The sequence below is a fragment of the Sturnira hondurensis genome, unplaced genomic scaffold, assembly GCF_014824575.4.
Source record: "Sturnira hondurensis isolate 20B ecotype Veracruz unplaced genomic scaffold, ASM1482457v3 Scaffold0022215, whole genome shotgun sequence".
NCBI lineage: Eukaryota > Metazoa > Chordata > Mammalia > Chiroptera > Phyllostomidae > Sturnira > Sturnira hondurensis.
The window spans coordinates 12,667,415-12,684,585 of NW_028094846.1; the positions used below are offsets into that span (position 1 = coordinate 12,667,415).

Genomic DNA, 17,171 nt, shown 5'->3' on the forward strand with positions numbered 1-17,171 from the left:
CACAGCGAGGCCAGTGGCGTGTGAGTGTTGCACGTCACTGGGCACTCTCAGAATGGGGCATGGCCGTGTTTAAGTAATCTCTCATTTTTTTCCTTTGTACTTTTGATTCCCGAAGCGGACCATTTGGCTGTGTGCGCGCGCGCTGGTTTTACTTTGCCCGGAAGGACTTTCCACATCACGCCCTTCCCCCAGAGCAAGGAGACCCTCTCACTGGTTCATTTCATGGCAGGTGTGAGCTTCTCGCGTTTACATGTTGCACGCTGAAGGCCTTCTTCCCACTGTGGGATGAGCCTTCTTACTGTGTTGCATTATTTTTCCACGTGCAAAATTTCCTTTCTGCATGATCAGATGAGTTCTTCTTTGTCTTTCTCCTCTGAGGCTGAGTATTATGTCTCGCTCCAGAGGTCTGATAGAAGTTCAGTTTTATAGTCTGTTCAACGATTACTAAGATTTAGCACATGGATTCTTTTGGATTCCCTTTGTCAGATACTTAATTTTCACCTCTCTTAGGCTGTGTTCCTGTGATATTTTATTCAGTGTTGGTAATATTTGGGGTGGGTCCATTAAGAAAAAACACATGCAGAAACTGACATATGTGTCAAGGAGGGAGACCTGGATGGCAGCCATGTTATTTGCAGGTAATGGATGGAGGGATGCTGTTAATCTGGGGAGACCCCTCCTCTGGTTCCTGTCTGGAACTCGGTAAAAGGCGGCCCATCCTACGTTAGGTGCAAGGTCGGAGAGGACAACCACCAGGTCCTTTTCCAACTCCACAGTTTCCGAACTCTCTAGATATTGGCCATCCTTTTGTGTATTCAACAAGTATTCATCAAGCATCGGACATGCTCCCGACACTAGTTTAAGTCCTGAGGATATGACAAGGTATCGGTGAGTTTCTGCCCACCCTGTTTCTGTCTGTTTAAGACTAGCATAAAATTACCCCTGAAACTGGATGGCCGGCCCTATGCTATTTATCTCCTTAAACTTGAAGAAAAAGGTGCTGTAGGGACTTTGCAGGAAAAGTTTAGTATTTAAAGTCACTCTTTGAGTATTCCTCGTTAAACTTGCAGAATTTAAAATTAGGATAATTATAAGTGGGTCTTTTCCCTTGCTGCTCCTTAAAATCTCTAATTCTTAGCCTAGATATGTCCACAAACAAAAACGTTTACCCTAGAACCTTGGAAATGTGTGTTCTGAGTGGACCTCAACTTCTCTAAGTTTCCCAAAGGAATGCAGATGACTGACGAGGGTGTTGGGTGTTCCCTTCAGAGGAGGGACATGGTCAGGGACCTGTCAGTACGCAAAAGCTGCGATTTCTGGTGTCTGCACGGCAGTGCCCGCGTCGTCGTTCCCCCAACAAACCTTCCTTGTCACCGTCGTGGGGCCTTTCCGGTCTTCCAGCTGCTGGGGGCCCTGGTAGGGATGGTGCTCTCTGTAGCTTTCAGTGCGGCCTTTGCGCAAGAGCGGAATTGTGTCCAACTGTCCCTGGTTCCGACGTCGCCAAGCGTCTTGACAAAGACCTCCGTTTTGCAGCCCTGCGAGGAGGGGAAAGGGCGCGCTTCGGCTCAGAGAATGGCTGTGTATTTCCCAAACCCAGCTCCTCCCACTTCCTGCCTCCTGACAGCTGAAGGTTGGAAGGTCCTCTTTTTTAGCACAGCTCTTTCAAAATTTAAATGAGATGGGAAGTCCGTTATAGAAGCCAGTGCCCTGAGCTGCCCCGTAGGGCTGGAGGAGTGCAGGTGGGACCCTGGGTGAGGAGGGCTCACCCTCTGGATGGTTCTGATTTCCAAGCTTTCTCTTTATCACATATTTGGTTCTCAGAGCCGCTGACAGGTGATACGAACAAAAATGAAACTGATTTGAATTTGAATTTAGTTGTCAACTACAGTCGTAGCAAAAAAGGCAAGGATTATCCTGGGCTCTTGGGCTGGCCGGAGGTTTGCCCACAAGTCACAGGGCGCCACTCTCTGCTTACAGGGCTGGTGTGAACACCAGTGAAGCACTGTCTGCAAGGCACCCAAGCCGGTTTTCCTTCTTCTCACAGCAATTGTAGGGATTTCAGGGGGCGGGGATGCTTGGGAAGTGAAAGCTGCAGTCTTAGGTGTACACAGAAGTTTCTATAGATTTGTTCCTCAAAGGGGGGCGCTTTCTTATGGGCGCCGTAAACTTGGAGGGTCTGAGGTGCACCCTCTGTTTCATAACCCTGCAACTCATTGACAGAGTTGGAGACATGTGTGTGTGTGTGTGTGTGTGTCTGTCTGCCTGTCCATCACTGGGTCCAAGTCTTCCTTGTGGATAAGGTGTCCTCTGAGCCCCATGCTGGCCAGCTGGGCCTTCACTTTGATTCGAGGCCTCACTTAGATATAATAAGGGAAGGGACTCAGGCACCTGCCATCAGGAACATGACGTTCTGGCCTGTCCTGGGTGCAAGGCCGAAGTGAGAGGAGGAATGCCCTGACATCCATCAGGTCACAGTTGATGACCACAGTCCCCACCTGACAGCCACACGGAAGGAGGTCCCTATCCCTGTGCCAGGGGACTGGACAAGCATGAGGTTAATGGCCTCTGTCTTAACTAACAGCAGCAGCAAATATTTATTGACTGCCCACCAGACACTATAGTTTTCCCCTTTAGTCCTGATTGCAACCCTGCAGAGGCCGCAATTATCCCCAGGAAACCGAAGCCCAGTAATTTGCCTGATGGCACACGACAGTGTGTATGCCACATACACCCTGGAAAGATCCTCTGTCCTTTCTTAGTGAAAACTCCACAAGCCTGCCCTTCCCTCCAGCTGAACACTCCACATCTGTGGGGGGGGTCTACACCTGCACCCCCCGTGCGGAGGGTCTGTGAAGAGCCTCACCTGGGTAGGTGTGCAGCGTTGTGCTGATGTGTCCGGATGCGCGAAATAAACTCCCAGCTATGAGGGCCGGTGTCAGGGTCCCTTCCAGCTCCTCCCCATGTGGCCCAGGGAGTGTTTTCTGAGTGTTCTGGGCCCAGGCTCCGGACGGGTCACGACTTGCTTGGGAGGGATCGCCAGGGAGGCCCTCAGCGGGGTTGACTTCTGAGTGCATGCTCCCCTTCTCAGGAAGACCGGTTGCCCAGGTTCTCTGCCCAGAAGGTGTTTTCACGTGGCAAGTAAAACAAGGCTGGTGAAAACACTGGGGTCAGACACTCTGCAAGGGGCGGCGGGGTGGGGTCAGCAGTCTGATGTGGGAGGGAAAGTAGAGCCAATCAGTGAGCTGCATTCTCGGGGAACAGGCAACCTGGGGCCAGGTAGCCTGGGAGCAGGCCGCCCCTGACCACCTTGCTGCGTGGTAGCCTTTTTCAGTTTATCAAATACAGGCGTACCCGCATGCACACATATGTACAACGTGTATGAATTGTGTGCAGGGACCCTTTAACCACCTCACTACTATGAACTCATCCAGCCTTCCACAACCATGTGACGTCAGTGCTGTCGTTTACCCTCATTTTAGATGCGGGGAAGCACAGACTCAGAGAGGCGACTTAATCCAGACCCCAGAGCTGCTGCATCAGAGCCGGGACTGCCCCCGGCCAGGCGATACAGTGACTCGTCACGATGACACTTCTCTCTTAGGAGAATGTGTAACATTTCCAATATACAGATATTGTAAGAAAGAAACACATAAGACATTTAATAAAGGGTTTTATGCAAAATTATAACCTTGCAGTTTTAGGTACTTTTACAAATAAGGCCCAGTGTTTTCGAAAATTCTGTCTTTAAAGGAATTCCCCTCCCAAAATTGAAACATATAGTATGTATTTTAAAAGAAAAAAGTCAAAGGGGGCAGTTTGCATTAATCCGGGAACTATTGTTACTGAGTTTGCTGGGGTGACACGGAACCCTAATCTATGACACTGTGGCAAGGAGGTGCTTTACTCCTGTGCTGTGCATGGTGGATTGCAGACCAGGAAGCCGTGGGCTGTGGCTGAGGCAACCCAGCCGGGTCAGACACGGAGCTTCGATCCTGGCCCTAATGGTGTCTCCCTAGAGTGTATATCCTCCTGGAGAGAAGACAGGTCATGGTCAAAGGCGACCACAGTATGGAGTCCCGAAGCCTGCTAGGAACCTGTTTTGTTAGCAAATGAATCAGCATTTTTGCCTTTCTTGTGCATCCCACACATACCAAACGTAGTCCTAAAATAGGTCCTATTCAGTGAGTCCTTGTTTGTTTTTTTGTAAGGCTGTTTTAATTTAGAGTGCATGAAAACGAAGACCTTCCCCTCCGTAAAACTGTAAACTCCGGGCGTGGACGTGGAGCTGTAGAATGTGAGCAGCCCTGGCCCCAGCTGAAAGTGACTTGTTCTCTCTTCATTTCAGTGTCTCTTGTTCAGAAGAAATTGGTCTCCTGAATGGGTCGTCCGTTTGCTAATCTCTTGGTGAAAGGCTGAGTCTTGTATGTGCCTAGTAAAAGTTCTTACCCCTATAAAGGGAGGATTTGTTTGGGGCTTGGTACAACTGCCATGCTTGGCGGTATATGCATGCAGTTCGTAAATCGGTGCACACCATTTATAAAACATATTTATGATGTCTCTATCTCATGCCTGGTGGTCGCTGAGGAAGCCTGGGGGTTTGGTGCTAGGAGACCTACGTGGGGAGAAGATGGATACGTGTCACGGTCTCAGGCTGGGCTTTGAATTTCTCACTCACACGTCCTTCTTTTCTGTTCCCCTCCAGGGTCGAGATTACTGTTCGGAAGAAGAAGATATCACATAGCACCACTCCAGCTCTGCAACCAGGAGTGACTACTGTATATATAGGTGACACCCCAGTTGAAATCTTTGCAAAGGTCGGTCCTCTCCAAGGAACAGCACTCTGGCAGAAGAAGACCGTTCCATATCGTATGCCCCAGTAAACTCCAGTGTTTCCTAATGAACTTGCAAGGGAATATTGCTAAAAACAAACATACAAACAAACACAGTAACCGAACTTTCTTTGTTGCTGCTAGTTAAAACTCGTTGCAACTTTTCACTTCTCTTGTGTCCAGGTATGCAGCCAAACTCTGCGACTCCACCTTAAAGATACCGTTGGCTTTACGGAAGCTGTCCAACCTATTTTCTATAAGATGAGGTAGTGGTGAACTCAGATCTGTCAAACTTCTGTTCTAGACTGGTCCGCTTCGAAGCATCTCCTTCCCTCCCTCCTTCCTCCCCGTCTCTCCCCAGTGGTCCAGAGCCTTGCTTCTCAAGGGCCAGAGGTGGCGCTTGGGGGATGGGATAGTTGCTATGGCAAGCCTTCTTTCTCTGCTAAGAAGAAGTAGAGAAACTCTTACCGATTTAAAAGCATGTTGTGACCCGACTGCTGGGCGTGACCCGGGCGCCAGCAGCAGGTGGTTTCACTTACTAGGTATCGGCTCGAGGATTAAGCTTGCGACCTTGGCTTGGCGCAGATGCAAACGGAAGTGTGATCGCACTCGTTTCGGATCCCTCTTCCCCACTTTTTTTTTCTAAGAAAATAAACATTTTACTGTTTTTATGTATCCTTGTCTTCTCCCATTCATCCAGTCCAGTGTTTTACTTTGATCCTTGGTGTGGAAGAGGAGCCCTTCTTTGCAAAGCCAGTGATAGTGGCTTTCTACCCTCCCTTTAATGACCCCCCTGCCCCGAGCATTAGCTGGGCAGCAAGTGGTCAGAGGAGATGAGGGGACATCCCACGAGGTTATAGGAGGACCCCAAACCACCCTGTTACCGTCATTTCATTGGCAAATCAACCCTCCCATTCATTCCCTCATTCCCTCCCAGGAGCTCCTCCACTTCCTTCTTCTCTCCCTTGCAGCCCTGCCTGGCTGCACGGTGAGACACGTTCGCCTACCCGAAAACACAGCACACTGGCTCTTCCCACGGTGTTTGGAGATGCGCCACCCGGAGCCCCGGGGCAGGCCTGGGGGATGTCAACTGTGGGTTTGGTAGAGTTTATTTTTCCATATTTTATGAAGAGCATGACCTCTTCCCAAAGACAGAAGTAATATTTTTAACGAATGTTGTCACAAAGTCAACAGCCATCAAAAGGAGAAAATAACTTTTGTATTTTTTTAACGCGTCCGATAGCCTCAACGAGGGTTGTACTTGTTACTTTCCGGGGAGGGCACCCTGTTCAGGGCTTTGCCGGCAGTCCAGGTTTGGGCTTGGCCCCACCCGAACACAGAAGGCGCCCCTTCTGTTGGCCTCTTTGGGGGTTGTGAACGTACAGGGCCTCGCCATCGGTCTCCCTGACACTCTCCGAAGCGGGGCTAGCTAGTCCATACCAGGTAGCCAAGAGATCGCCTGCTGCAGAATAGAATAAGAAGCTAAATTGTTCTTGCTGAGAAGATGAGCCCTGACTTTAACACTGACGGCACCATCGAAGAGCTAACGGTGAGACTCCTCGTGTCCTTTTAAAAGAGCAAAAGGAAAAGGAAGGAAACTCACTCAAGAGCTATAGAAAGTGGACTCGAACGTTCACAACAAAAGCCCTTCGTTCTTTCAGCCAGCAGCAGCTATTTTGGGGAGCAGCTGTGGCTGTTACATAAATAGAGAAGCAGCCAAAATTTAAGGCTTTTCATCCTGCTTCAAGCAGAAAAATGCAGGGAGAGCCGAGTCGCCTAGGGTTCTAAGCTCCCTCCCTTTGGGTGGTTTTGGCCGAGTAACTAAAATAGTTTTTCCTGCAAAGCCCCACCTCAGACGTGTCCACTGAGGCCTTGGTTCACTGCTGTGCGGATGCCTTTGTCCCCGGATTTCTTGTTCTTACGAAGCAAACGCTAACTGTCTTCCACGTGACCCCCTCCGCTGTCTCAAGTTGTGTCTTCCCAGAAAATCACCGCCTTCTGCCCGAAGATGAAACATGCTCATGTCATTTTCCTGACAGTCCTGTTTAACGTCTTGCTGGCCACGACAGACGTGTCCACAGCACCACGTGTTTCCTGGGAACCTGACTTTTGAGTGTCTCGTACAACCGGAAACCGGTTCCCGTGAAACAGTGACTTTTTGCCGGGCGCCCTGGCTTCCCGTTTCGACACTGGGGCCCTCTTTGAAGTGCACAAGTGATTGATCTGCACACACATGGGGTACATCCAGAAGTAGATCTGACGGCCGGGGCGGCTGAGCGGGTTGGCATGAAACGAAATGCCCGATGATGTGAGCGGCACCCAAAACTGTCTGTTTCCCTTGGTTGGTTTTAATCATAAAATTGTCAAGTGATTTGTGTTTGTACATTATTCTTAATGCCTTCTAAAGTGAAACTATTTTGCCTTTTTTTGTGCCCCGCGGATCTGAACACGCAGCAGATTGTCTCGGATACAAGGGAAGGAGTCATTCGGAAGCTTCCGCTGGCTGTGATCTCTGAGGCTCAGGGAGATGGCCGGAGAGAGGGAGGGAGGGAGAGAGAGAGAAATGGGCTGGCGGATGGAGGCAGAAAAAGGACGAGAAATGGACTGAGGAGCATTTAGGAGAGAGAGTGGATAGCGTGGCAGTGTGCCGGGATGCAATCCTCCAGCCCGCTGCCTGGCAGCCACTGGGCAAAACAGACTGTCACCGAGATTTACAGCTGAGTGACACAGGCCTTATGTGCCCTGAGCTGCAGAACCGTCAAAGTTCAGCCGTGTGTGCATGGCTTTCTTTGGGTTGGCGGGGATTCAAGATCGCGGAGTACCACTGTCGTCGCCGAGGACGTGTTTGTTACTGTCAGAGAAGCTTGATGCAGGCTCTTACCTCAGTGATGGCTGCCTCCTGGTCCCAGGCCAGGACTCAGAGTGGTGTGATTACCTACTTAGGGACAATGAGTCCAGAGATGCCAGCTAGCCAGGTCCCCTCAGAATCAGCAGCAGCCTCCACAGCCTGCTGGGAGACAGGACTCTCTCCATCTCTGATGTCCCCATGGGCTCTGATGACCCAAGTGAGAGATGACCTGGCCGAGGAGTAGCCGCGGTCGTCTATTCAGGCCTGTGCTCTGGGGCCAGCCTCCCCCACCATCAGGCATGGCCAGGCCTGCACCCTGACGGCCCCTGGGAGCGGGCCCAGGGTTATAACTTTGTCTTTCCAGCCTCGTGGAGACAGTTTTCTTCTCCAAGGGCCCAGACTGTCCCCTGAGCCTGCTGAAAACGGAGACTGTACCTCGTAATAATTTTACCCCAGGAGCCCGTGAAGCAGGTTGGCATGCTGATTGCAATCGATCTTGCCTAGACGTTGAGCCAGAGTTTAAGCAGTGTTCCATCTCTACCCATCTCGGGCAGGGGTTGGGGCGGGGGCGGGGGGGAGCAAGGTTTAAAATGTCAGCTTTATAGGGAGAAAAATTATTAAATTCTGAATCCAGGAAAATACTGACTCTGAATCTTGGATTCCAGGACTGTAACATGTTCCTTATGAAAGACAAAACAGTTGGTTTCTGAGGCTCTCTCCTTCCTTCTCCCAATTCCCTCATTTTAAAAAATGTATTAGATTGCACTCTATAATTTTACATAAAATCTGCCTTTCATGCTTTTTCCCCGGAAGGCATTCTCAGAGCTTTATTTCTTTGTGCCTCTCAAAAATTAAACTTATTGTGAAGTTACTTAAACCCTGGGACAAAAGAAGGCGTGGTGGGCAGGGAGGGGGCCTCTGTATTTAAGGGCATAATGGGAAGGTGGCTTGAAGGAGGAACTCCGGCTTCTCAAGGTCACAGGGGGGTCATGGGCGCCCACACACCTGCGTCGAGCTGAGTGAGGCGATCGGCTTTCACACTGTCCCTGCGATAAGCCTTTGGAATTTCACGACCGAGGCCTATGAACTGCCTCGTGCCAATGAATGGACGTGGGGAAAATGTCCTTGACTCCAGTCACCTTTCTGTATGTCCCTGCAAAGGGCCAAAAAGCTATGGCAGAACACGAGGAGTGTGGGTAGACGTGTTGTTCCTTTGGTGATGAACCTTCGCACTCACTAGCCATGCGGTGTTTTTCCAGGAGAGGCTTGTACTGTATCTGGGGTCCACTCTAATCTCGAAAGAAGAAAAGGAGCTGATATTTATTGCTTGTACTCATTCTGGCCAGTCCTGCGCTGGGCCGTCTCATAACCGTCTTGTGTAACCCGCACGATCACACTGGACAGAGAGCGCGCTCCCCTGTGTCCTAAGTAGCGTATCTTCCATGCAGAGTACATCTACCCGACATAAAAGCCCATGTTGAAAGAAGGAAAGGTGTCATTCTAGTGTTTTCCCCATTTCTTTAATATCACTCTGCCCTTCGCAACACTGTGAAAACAACCCTCTGGGGCCACCTACCTTCCAGAATCTCTCTTAGGCTCCTCGGCTGCTTGGTTTCCCCACCAGAGGGTTTGACTTGCCTTCCCGTATCTGATGAGCTACACACAACCCGGGAGAGGCCGCTGGCTACTAGGACATCAGTGCCCCGGAGGAGAAGTAGGCAACTTTGCAAATGCAGGCCCCTGTCTCTCTCCTGGGAACTTTCTGTCGCATGTAGAAAGGGAACCTTGGTTAAGCTTCCTTGGTTAGATTTCAGCTGCAGCCAGGACAGGCTCCTGCATCTGTGGCTTCTTTTCCTGACCTCCCCAAGGCTTGTTTTATCACAGGCCGCACCTTTTTTAAGGTGAGCAGCCTTGCAGAGAAGACTGGGAAAATCTGATCGCTAAAGATGGAGGAAAAGTCTGGAGTATTGACTTGAAAGCTTTCCTTGTGGGCCAGGATTTGACATCTTTTTTTGATCTTTGAACGGGGTGGCGGTCTGCATTTTCCGGGCTAGTGTAAGCACTGAAACGAGATGTAAATCTCATGCTAGACCTTAAGTGTTTGAGATAGTCCTGTAGTGACTTGGGTGTCATTTAAATGACTTGTCCCCAGCAAGAAGAGCCGAAGAATTCTCCCAAGTTTCTCCCCTGGCTCCTAAATGCCCGTCCTCTAAAGAAGAGGACTCACATCTCCATGGCAACTGTGCAAGGTGCTGCCTAGAGAGGCCCCGCCCCCACCCTCTCTTATTTATCTGGAAGGAATCAAAAGAATTTCCCTGTGCAGAGAGGGCTCCTATGACCAGTTTTCCTCTGAAAACTGTCCCCAGGGTTCTGCTTCTAACCAGGTGGCTGTAACCAGGTGACTGTCGGGTTCATTCACCATAATGTGGGACATGGCTCTTCTCTCTTGGAAGTCAGAGAAATTGCTTTAATTCAGCAAGACTCACCCCTAAACCAAAGGCCTCATTCCAATACTGTCTTTCCTCCCTTCTTCCCTTTCCAGGGGTTATTTTTAGCTCAAGGCTTTGAACTTGATTGAGTAACACTTTGAGGCAGTAAAAAGAACACCATAAACTCAGCCAGAACTGCCCGAGGGTCCCTAGGGTTAAAAATAGCTCTGGAGCCTTGGGGGGCCCCTTGGCCTAGACCCAGAAGTGAGAGAACAGCCCTGGGTTTCTTGACATTTCAGTCCAAACCTTCAGGGGCTGCTCTGTCTCCACAGTCCAGGGAGCATGGGAAGTTTCGCAATAGACTGCAAGCCAGCTTTGCTGTTCAAAGCGAGATGCAAATTCATTTTTAAAAAATTGTATCTAATTTTCTGGAGCAGAACCAGGCAGCTGTCGTATTAGGACTCTAAATTTGGATCTATATCCTGAACACACACGCACATAACAGTACATGGAAGAAGAAAATGTAACTACTTTATCACCGAAATAGTTCAAGGAAGAGCTGTGTTTCTGCCCTTTCCTAATCCCTATGGTAATGTCTAGGAACATGTTAGTTAACCACAGTAATACCAAAATGGGCAAAGCTAGGGGTCACTCTCGCAAAGTTTGAATCAGACTCGAGCAGGAGAGCAGAGGTGTGCCCCCCGTCTTGCCTTGTGCCCCTCTGTCCCAGCCTGCCCTGTCACGGGCACAGCTGCCTCACGGGGGCCTCTAGCCTGGACATCATGGCTGGCGGCCCTGCCCTCCCCGCCCCCCCCCCCAGGCACAATAGGGACGGGTCCCCCAGGCTACCTGCCGACTCCAGCTCTATACAGCCACAGCTGTTTCCTGGAACTATCTGGCTCCTCCAGTGTGGCCTTGACTGTGGCATTTCAGCAGCTCCACTGGGACGCTCCAGCACCTGTGTGTGGAATTAGGGCCTCTTCGTGGGGGGTGTCCCAGACATAGCCTGCTTAGCGTTGCCTTCCTTGAGGGCAAGGACGCATTCATTCAACTTCCAGGCACCCCAGCGTACTACCGGAACCGAGTCACCGCCAGCAAGCAATACACAGCTGACCCAAACACGGCTCCCACCCTCCAGGAGCCTGCCACTCGTCCCAGGGACAGTGTGGGAAGTACCACGGGAGGGATCAGTACTAGTGAGAGCATCTCACCAGGTGGCCGAGCACCTTTGGGGATCAGGGGCCTACCTCACAGAGGGGAGGTCAACCCCCAAGATTGTCAGAGGACTTACAGAGAGTGCTGCAGATGGCCTCGCAGGCTGAGGGGACAGGATGGGACTCACCAAAGGAGCAACTGTGGCCTGGGGGCCTGCGTGCAGTCAAGCAGCTGGAGGAGGCAGAGAGAGGATGAGGCCAGGGCCACCGTCGACCCATCCCAGAGGGCCCCGTGGGCTCTGCTGGCTACTCAGGGGCAGGAAGAAGACCTGTAGGTAATACTCTGCCCTTTGAAGCAGAGGTCACTGCCAAGGTCACCCAGAGAGGTCAGTGTGGGCAGCGGCAGGACCCGTTCCCCTCCTTGCCGTGGAACCGCCCACTTCTTGCTGAGATGAGTTATTCTCTGGGAGCCCCGACTCCAACCGCTTGTTCTCTCTCCAAAAGCTGTTTGAATTCAAGGGCTGTGATCCGGGCCGGGGCTGGGTTAGGGACCCAAGGGACAGCTCTGGGTCACCCTGACCTGTCTGTAGAGCCACCAAGGCTAAAAACACCTCTTGGCAGCAGGCTGGCTTAGACGCGGGGGTGAGGGTGCACCCTCAGATGAATACAGGGGAGGCAGCGGAGGGCTCCTCGGCTTATTGTGTGACGCCTCCATTCATTCCACCCAAAGGCAGCTGCACTTGGACCCTTGGACAGCCTCCCCCCTGGGGGTGGGGTCCCTCCTGGTGGCCAGGCCTGTGCTGTGTCTAGAGCGTGCACTTGAGTCCCGCCAAAGAAGGAGATATGAGAAAAGCTCAAGCACAAATGGACTGCATGCACGTGGAAAATACCCCCAAGCCTGGACGGCTGCCATGGACCTCGTGGGGACAGTGAGGTCCCTGGAGCTCAGAGCCCTGCGTTCTTAGGGCACAAGGCAGGGAAGGCCCAGAGACCAGCGGGGTCTCTGTGGAGATAACTCGCAGTGCCTTTAAGGTTTTCCAAAGAACCTGTTCACTCACACCCCTCACCAGACAAATAATTAGAAACTCAATGAAGAGCAGGAAAGAATTAGATAAACCGAAAGACCAGCTGTGGTGCATTGTGGTTTCTAGAAACTCAAGAAAAGGCTCAAACAAGTGACCTAATTTCCTGGAGAGGTTGGAGGGATCTGGGGCTGAGGGCAGTTGTCCCAGCTGAGTGGCGTGGGGATCCCCAAGGGCCCTGAATGCTTCCGAGGGCCGGGCCCTTTAGCGAGAGCCCCACGCCCGGCCCCCGGGGTGCAGCCTGGCCCACTCAACAGCAACACCAGCCTCCGGACCCCTGGGAAGACGGGAGTTCAGACACCCACTCCTTTCCCAGACATTCTTTTGGCTCCTCGCTGAGGAATTTCCAATTCTGTGTCTCCTGGTTCGCCCACGAAGATCCCAGAAGCCCAGGCATTTTGATTAGAATTTGACCTGTGGATCGAGATGCTAGAAACCAATAGAACCCTTGCCCCCCCCCACACACACACACCTACTTTAGAATGAAGGCCCTAGAAGGTCCCCTGGGAGGGGTTGGGAGGGGTGGTCGTAGCACATGACCAGCCAGGCCTTAGGCACCCTCTCCTCATTGTTTGCCCCATCGAATCCCCACTCCATCACCAGGAAGAGAGCAAAAGGGCCGCCCCTCGTGGATGGCTGCACATTCGCTCTTTTCTCTAAAGGGACGTTTGTGTCTTATGGAGGAAGAAGGCCCTTCACGCTGTGCTGTCCTGGCGGCATGATGAGGAGGCACCAGCTCTCGGTCAGGCCTGAGTGGTTCCGGGCCGGCAGCTCCTCTGAGCGCCTGTGAGGCCTCGGTGGTGGGCACGAAGCCCTACAGGGCGGCCTCCCCAGCGCTCCTGTCAGCAAAAACTAGGTTTACTGATTTATCCAAAGCCTGTGTTCACCCACCTCTGTACCAATGTATTAGGCACATGATAAAAAGTACACGACATAGAAATTTTAAAAGAATAAGATACAAAATATTATAGTCGGAGGTTCTGGTATTTTTCTCTCTGGACCCCCAAGGAGGGACCTTGGGGACCCCCTGGTATGTGCACACTCACTTTGGACACCGCTGTGTTCAGAGCGAATCGGCGCATCTTGATGGCACCCACCCCAAACCATCGTTCAGGCGCTGGGCCTGCAGAATAGGGAGGTCTCAGGGCGAAATCTCCAAGCCGACTTGTAAACAGCATAAACTGACATGGAAAACCCCGCCCTAGGCAGTAGTGACTATGGGTGCTAAGGAAAGATCAGGGACAACGGGCGGAGCCACGGGGCCGCTCATCTCCCATCCGTGGGTCTCGGGAGAAGGGCATCTGGCAATACCCCCCTCTCTCATGACTGGAATTCTCCGAACCGTCAATGTGTGTCGGTGGTACTTTCCCCAGAGCACCAGGGGGTTCACGTCGCTTGAATATTATTTTTGATTTGGCCACCAAGCTGTAATGATGATTCTGTTCCATTTTGAGAAGGGTCTGAGAAAGTGTACAGGTCTAATTATATATACATATTTATACACGTGTATTTTTGTTTATTGTTACATTTTGACATTGGACTTTCTATTAAATAATTTTTAACAGTTGACCTGCCTTGGTTCTTTTTTGTGCTTTTCTTCCTTCCTGGATCTCAGGGAGGGGCCATGATAAATGAGAAAGATCTTGTACCTTTGTCCCGCTGGTCTTCTCTCTTCGTTCTATGTACATAAGAGCTTCTCCTTTCCAATATTGCAAGTTCTCCTGTTCACACAGGATGTGTACTGCATCAAGCACCCACTTAGAAAGTCCCCAATCTTTTTTTCATCGCCTCCAACTCTCACAGGCAGCCCGCTCTGTCCTATCAGCGTGTGCAACATCACAAACCCGCAGATTGGATGAGGTTGTAAGAATGAGCAATGGTAAAGAAGATGCGTGACCCTTTTCTATCTTTGCGCATGCCCCCCACACGCTCCCCCTCACACCATCCGAGCTGCGAGCCCTTGGACCAGTCACTCGACCTTCCTGACCCAGGTGTACCTTAGCAGTAGAAACAGTGCTCCCTCCAGGGCTGCTCAGCCCACCTGGGAACCTTACACACAGTCCCTGGGACCTGACCATGACCTCTTCCTACACGTCTCACACACTGTGGTTTGCAACCTAGAAGATGTTCAGGAGGATGTTTGGCATGGGGTGTCGTGAACCTGGACAACTGAGTGAATAGCTTAAGATTCACTCAGTCAATTCCAAACATCGGAGGAGCTCCCCTGCTTGAACGTGGCTCCCCCGAGAGTTTTACGACTCGAGCAGATGATACAAACAGTCAGGAAATGGTCGGGCGTGGGTAGGGTTGAGAATGCCCCTGACCCACGACGTGAAAGAGGTGGTGTCCCTTGGGCCAAGCTACCTCACTGTGGCATGTGAGAAGCTTTTGTTGACGGTCTGTGTCCTCAGGGGCAGGTGGGTGGGAGGCAGTTCTCCACCGTGGGTGCACATTAGAATCACGTGGGGAGCTTCTCAGACCACGGTGTCCCCGGCCAGTTGAGTCAGGACCTCCAGAGTGGGGGCTGGGCATTTTTAAGTCTCTCCCCAGGTGACAGGGAGGGTCCCAGAGCCACTTGCTACCCTGCGTGGCACTGAGATGGGAGATGGACGCCCGCAATTGAGCTGAACAGAATAACCCCTGGGAGCTATGGAATAGTGGGGTGCAGGGTTGTACATACAACAGGAGAGCCCAGAACAGGAAGCAACCATCCCGCCCTTGTCCTTCATGGTGAGAAGGAGCAGGAAATGAAATGTGGACAGAGCAGGGAGAGGCAGGAGACAAAGTGGGGACTCCCAGGGACACTCAAAGGGGTGTCCCTCGATGTGGGACAATAAAATGAGTCAACCCCTGAAAGACTGAGCACTTAGGCTTATGAGGCAAAGGCCCCAAGGGGTTCGTCTATCTGGGACCCAGACACAATGTTCCTCCAGACATTCCGAAGAAAGAGAATTTCATGAAGACACCCTGGCAGGGAGCCTGCCACCTCCATCGGCCACTATGCCCCTCCTGGGCACAAGTTACCCCTCATAGTTACCCCCATACCTGCTCCTGCCTGGCCCTGGCCCTGAGCCCTGCACCCCCACCCTCAGGACACCCCTGGCTGGGGGCGCCACGTTCAGGCTAGAACACATGGTCCAGGAAATGAGGCCCTTCCTCCAAAATGGATAAACTTCAGGGAAGGCGAATCCCACCCCCCAAGAAAGCCTTTGTGTGAAGGAGGGGTTCCTGCTTTCAAGGGGCCGAGGGCAGTGGCTGCCTCTCTTCTCCGTAGAGTCCCTCTGCTCAGTAGACAGAAAAACAGGGAGTACATACACCCCAGCACCTTCGCAAAAGGTGAGGTGCTCTAATTCATAACGGGGGCTGCAGAGGCTGACTTGCTGGTAAGTTCGGGAATCACCAGCTGGTGTTACCCCATGCACAAGCGGCTCCCCACTAGGAGCAGCCAGGCTCCCGGCTGGAATTTTAAGCACTTGCTCCAACGGTCCCCAAAAGGCCTGCTCATTGGTATGCTGGGCACTCGGTCCTTGACCTGCCTGGGGTCTCGCGGTTTGCTGTGCTGTCAGGGATGAGAGCCTCGGTTACAACCAACACAGAGACAGTGCCATGGTGTGCAGTTGTAAAGGGGGACCTGCCACCACCCCGCAGCCCGGGGGCCCAGCTGTGGGGGAAGGTGCAGGGACGTGTGCTGGCTGGCTCCCCCAGGGTCCGGAACATTTCATGTCAGTTACAGACCAAGGCTGGGGCCCCCAGGGATGCGCGTCTCTCACGATCAGACTGGAATACAAATGGGCTTTGGGATCGAAAGAGCGGGTTCAATGGCGTGTGAGGGGAGGGGCACATGAAGAGAAACCCCTTCCCAAAGCGCCTTCCCTCTACAGGGGAAAAATTCAAGTCACTAACAAGGCTCTGTCTGTGTGCAGTTCCCACCCCTGCTCCCAGGCCTTTGCCTGGAAAAAAGGGAAGCTTTAAATCAAGTCACCTTAAATCCTCTTTCATCCTTGAGATAATCCAGTGTTTGTGCCTCTGGGGTTCTGGTCCCCTTAGCTCCTGCCACAGGCCACAGTGGTGACTTCAAACATCTCCCTTCTCCCCCTTAGCCAAGCCCCCCTCGAAGACATACACACAACTGGAAGGAAAGGACTTGAGGATCCTCTTGAATGTAAGGAAACTGGGTCACCAGGATGAGCAGGAGTCCCCGGGGCAACCTGAAGCATCCACACACATGGAGAGCTGGTTGTGATGGGCACCGAGTTCCCACCTTCGAGTCCCAGCTTCGATGGGCTTCTTAGCGGAAGCTGAGTCTGCCAAACACCGGCAGAGTGCACGTGGTTCAGGGGACGTGTGACATCAAAGCCACCATCGGATCCCCAACTGATGCATCCTCACAACAGTCGCTGCCACGTACTGAACAGTGACCCAATGTTCTCTCAGGACACCCTCCCAATAACCCCTCTAAAGTGAGTGCTGACCCCACATTTGATGGTTGGGGAAGCGGAGCCTCGGAGAAACTGAGGGACTTGCCCAAGGCCACACAGGAGTAGGTGGATAGAGCCAGGACCAGGTTTCCTGTCCCAGGGGCCTGGCTCGTGACCATTCAGTCACAGTGATACTCGCCTGGGCTCCTGGAGTTGGCGAGCCGTAGTCACCTCTGTCCGATCCCATTCTTTCTCTAGACCAGCATCAGCCACCTCCTCCAGCTGCCCTCCGGTGTGCCCTCGCCTTCCCTTCCTTCGAGGGAGACGGCAGCCCTGGACGTGGGCCTCCTGGACTGCACACCGCTTAGAGCCCCTCGCTGGCGGACACAGCTGCTGGGAGGCGCACGAGTG

General features: G+C 52.2%; 1 protein-coding gene across 1 annotated transcript in view; it reads left to right on the forward strand.

Annotated features, from left to right (window-relative positions):
* Positions 1 to 5,504, forward strand: part of CUNH1orf21 (chromosome unknown C1orf21 homolog) — a 116,173-nt gene extending 110,669 nt beyond the window's left edge. Inside the window, exon 5 of the mRNA XM_037034871.1 lies at positions 4,703 to 5,504. Coding sequence (XP_036890766.1) covers positions 4,703 to 4,741 — 39 coding nt within the window. The 3' untranslated portion in view covers positions 4,742 to 5,504. The remainder of the gene's footprint in view (positions 1 to 4,702) is intronic.
* Positions 5,505 to 17,171: the final 11,667 nt, after the last annotated feature.